A 4,009-nucleotide genomic window follows, 5' to 3' on the forward strand; every position below is an offset into this window, starting at 1 on the left:
ATCCATGATGCAGTATAATTCAAAAAGTTTAAGGTAAGATGGGGTAAGATAAAAAAAATAAACAAATTACATTCTAAAATACAGTATATATATAATTACTGTATTTTCAAATAAATGCAGCCTTGGTGAGCAAAAGAGCCTTTATTAAAATAAAATAAAATAAAATAATAAATAAATAATTATTATTCTAAACTTTTGACCAGTACCTTCATTTCAAGTGCCAATCTGACAGTCATTTGAAATCACAAAATTCACCACAGGATTTCCTGTAATTACTGTATACTGAACAAGCACTTACTCAAGTGAATCGAGTTCAGTGCACACGTGCAGGGGCATTTGCCCGTCTTCGTTGGTTGCGTTGGGATTGGCTCCGTACTGCAGCAGCAGCTTGACGCAGTCGGGCTGGCACTCTTCACAGGCCTCATGCAGGGCAGTGGTGCCCCCAGGTGCCAGGTCCACTCGAGCGCCCCTCAGGAGGAGATGCCGCAGACATTCGGTGAAACCCCGACCAGCGGTGATGTGCAGTGGTGTGGTCAGCTCTTGTTCATATGTCAATGACCACAGTCCTGAAGAAAAGCAGAATTATGAGATTAACTGCATGAAGATTCAGATATTCAATACAGCAGTTAGTTTGAAGCTTTATTTAATTTTCAATCAGGAAATCATGAACAGGACTGGACAGTTTGAAGATTCAAGGTATTTTAGCTTAGCATCCAATGAGCAGCAAAAATCTGCTTTTTTTGGTGCATTGGTATCGGTAAGTTTTGTTTTTGAAAGAAGCCTCTTATATTCACAAATGCTGCATTTATTTAATCAAAATACAGTAAAAACAGTATTTTTAAGTATTTTATAAAAAAAAAATATTGTGAAAAATGACTACAACTTAAAATAAGTATTTTCTCTTTGAATAGATTTTAAAATTAAAAAATAATATACATTAAATAATATAAATTAAAATTAATTTATTTCTGTGATGCAAAGCTGAATTTTCAGCAGCCATTACTCTGCTCAAGAAACATTTCTTATTATTATCAGTATTACAGTTACAAAATTAGTGGAAACCTTGATTAAAATAAATATGATTTTCAGTTTTTTTTTGTTTTTGTTTTTCATAAATGGAAAGTTCAAACGAACAAGTAAATGTCTTGCTTATCAAGGCTGCATTTACTTGAGCCATAATGCAGTAAAAACAGTAATAGTGTGAAATATTATTACAATTAAAAATAGCTGTTTTCTTTATGAATATATATGTGATGCAAAGCTGAATTTTCAGCAGCCATTACTCTGCTCAAGAAACATTTCTTATTATTATCAGTATTACAGTTACAAAATTAGTGGAAACCTTGATTAAAATAAATATGATTTTCAGTTTTTTTTTGTTTTTGTTTTTCATAAATGGAAAGTTCAAACGAACAAGTAAATGTCTTTACTGTCAATTTTGATCAATTTAATATGTCCTTTTAATTATTTATTTACCTTTATTTAAATGATTTTCAAGCCAGATCCAAACCATATGTGGTTGTTTTTCATCATTCAATATGCAATGTGACTGTAATGTCATACTCAAAAGTGCAGTAGCATTTGTCTCCTATGCAACACTCATTTTTGTGATCAGTATCAGTAAGTTTCATAGGAACAAACATAAACACAAACTCATAAAAAGACCCCAAGACTACCTCAAAGACACAGTCGGGGTGGGTGCAAAAAGAAGAGAGCAATCTGAGTGTAACCGAAACACATAGGGGAACAAATAACTATGACAGTAGGTGAGTCTGACGTGGAAATACTGGAAATGAAGACGTGCTAGTGTGACAAAGTTTGAGTGCTTGTATACGTGCATAGGAATCCATACATTGCTGTGATACTCATCCACAACTAAACGTGCATGACAAAAAAGAGAACAGAAATTAATTACATTTGAAATTGTTAACCTGTTTTAATCCTGGGTTGAGATCTGAGATTTCAAGAAGATTATCCTATCATTCTATTTACCTCAAAAGTGTGAGCCATTGTTTAAAAAATACACTCTTCATCATTCCAAAGAATGTCGTTTTCCTCAGAAGCTGAAACTGAAACATAAACGTTTCTGCACTGACACAAAGCTCATACTATAAATGTTTAATGAGATAAGCATTGTCTAATTTATGATTGACAACCAGTCATTGTGGCTCAACAATTGCTGCCGTAACATTCCAGCACAACACATTTGGCATCTTTTTATATTTTGAATATAAAGTGTATAGATATACAATTTTTGTTTCAGTTTGTTATTTTGATACATCAAGTTAAACAAGTTTATGAATTATATATTTTAAGTTACCATTTATTTTAATGAACAAAAATGTTTTCATGGTAATAATTTTTTGGTAATAAATCTCTATAAAGCCACTCACACAGTTTCAGTTAATGCAACAAAAATTATTAATGTATTCACAACACAAATACATTACACAAAATAATTAAACTTCACATTTAAGTATTTTAATGTATTAAAAACAATGAAATTAGGTTGTGATAAAATACTCAGCAATTCTGTTGCTTTAGCTCATTTTAATTAAGTTAACTGAACAAGCAGCCAAAATATTTTGTATAGCAAGCTATCTTAACAAACGTCAAAACATAATTTCACATCATTTGTGTCCCTGTAGCATACTTAGCCCTCTGTAGTTGAACCTGTAGTTCTTCCACTCCTCTATGTTGCTGGTGTCATATATGGCATCTAAGAGAAAAGCATATTCTGGGTCATCAATGATGCTAATAACAGTGAGGTCATCTCCGACCAGAAGCGCATTCCAGAACTGGAGGATAAGTCCTGACGCCTGAGCCGTCGCAATTACATCACTGCGATATTTCTTTTGTTTGCAAAACTTAATCTTCGGCCCCATGTGTGAGGTAAAGCAAGGAGCAGATGCGAATCCAGCTTCAACTTTGATTGCCTGGGTTGGTCTTAAGACTGGGCAAAATGTTGGAGATGATTGCACTGAATATATTTGCTTAGTCTGTTGCCTGTTTTTAGAAAGAGGCTATTTAAAGGCCGCCTGGCATGACCTTTAGAAAGGTCCAGAAACCCGAGGCTGTCTGGCCAACTAGATCTGAGAGGTAAACAGTCCAAGTAATCATGACAATTGAAACAAATCTCTTGGGATCTCTAGGAGACAATTGCAGTCAAACTCCACTCAAACAACTTGTTCTTACCTTTTCCATTTGCACTCCAGCGCATGGCTCCTCCCTGAGGCTGGATGAACAGGTCTGAAGGAAAGCCTTTGGAGAAGATCTCTTTCACGGCTTTTACATTTCCAGTGTACAGGGCATTTTGGACAATAGGGTCCTGGCACACCATCGGAGGGTTTCCTACGGTCTGCCTCGAAGACGTCCTCCTGTCCCAGGCTTCTTTCCTCAGCAGGTAACCACTGAGAACTGGGGCAGCCAGTCTCATCTGGTGCCTTTCCTGCTCTAAAGAGCGCAGAGAAGTTGGTTTATACATGAGACTCCTTCTAGACATGAATCTGATTATGCCTTCACACTACTAGTTTCTTAGAAGTCTTTTGGTCTAGTCACTAAAAGGCCTGGGATCTTTTAAATGGCCTTCTGCTTCTGCTCTCTGGGCGAGTTTTGATATCTGAGTAGGAACTTGGCCACGTGCAAACGGGACTATTTTTACAGTGTCACATGGGTGGTATATAACTTTGTTTGCTACAGTGACTTGCTGTTTATATCAAAACAGACGTTTACCAGCAGGTCTGCTCTGCGGAAAACCTCGTTAGTATCGATCCTTTAAACTTTGAAGGCATTTTAAATGTTTTTCAAAACTTTTAAATAAGGCTTTGTTGCTTTTTATTTAATGTTTCTATGTTTTTATGAGTGAAAACATTTTTTATTTCAAATTTTAATTTATCACTTCACATTCAATTTCAAATTGCAATTCTGCATCCTGTTTGCTACCTCAGTTCAATTAAAATTCAGGGACTGGATTTGAATTTAAAATGCTTTCTCAACTCTTCTATTTATC

At 35.2% G+C, this 4,009-nt stretch overlaps 1 protein-coding gene across 3 annotated transcripts in view; it reads right to left on the reverse strand.

The window, feature by feature from the left end:
- Positions 1-3,585, reverse strand: part of LOC107677219 (ankyrin repeat and SOCS box protein 10-like) — an 8,711-nt gene extending 5,126 nt beyond the window's left edge. The window contains exons 1-3 of one of the 3 annotated variants that reach the window (XM_016472032.1): positions 3,196-3,585; positions 2,654-2,719; positions 299-566 (exon numbers count right to left, since the gene is read on the reverse strand). In XM_016472032.1, coding sequence (XP_016327518.1) covers positions 299-566; positions 2,654-2,719; positions 3,196-3,502 — 641 coding nt within the window. In that variant the 5' untranslated portion in view covers positions 3,503-3,585. Of the gene's footprint in view, positions 1-298; positions 567-2,653; positions 2,932-3,195 lie in introns of those variants that run through there. The other 2 variants (XM_016472033.1, XM_016472034.1) reach the window with 2 other exon arrangements.
- Between the last annotated feature and the right edge of the window lie 424 nt (positions 3,586-4,009).

This window comes from Sinocyclocheilus anshuiensis, unplaced genomic scaffold (genome assembly GCF_001515605.1).
Source record: "Sinocyclocheilus anshuiensis isolate Anshui unplaced genomic scaffold, SAMN03320099.WGS_v1.1 scaffold392, whole genome shotgun sequence".
NCBI lineage: Eukaryota > Metazoa > Chordata > Actinopteri > Cypriniformes > Cyprinidae > Sinocyclocheilus > Sinocyclocheilus anshuiensis.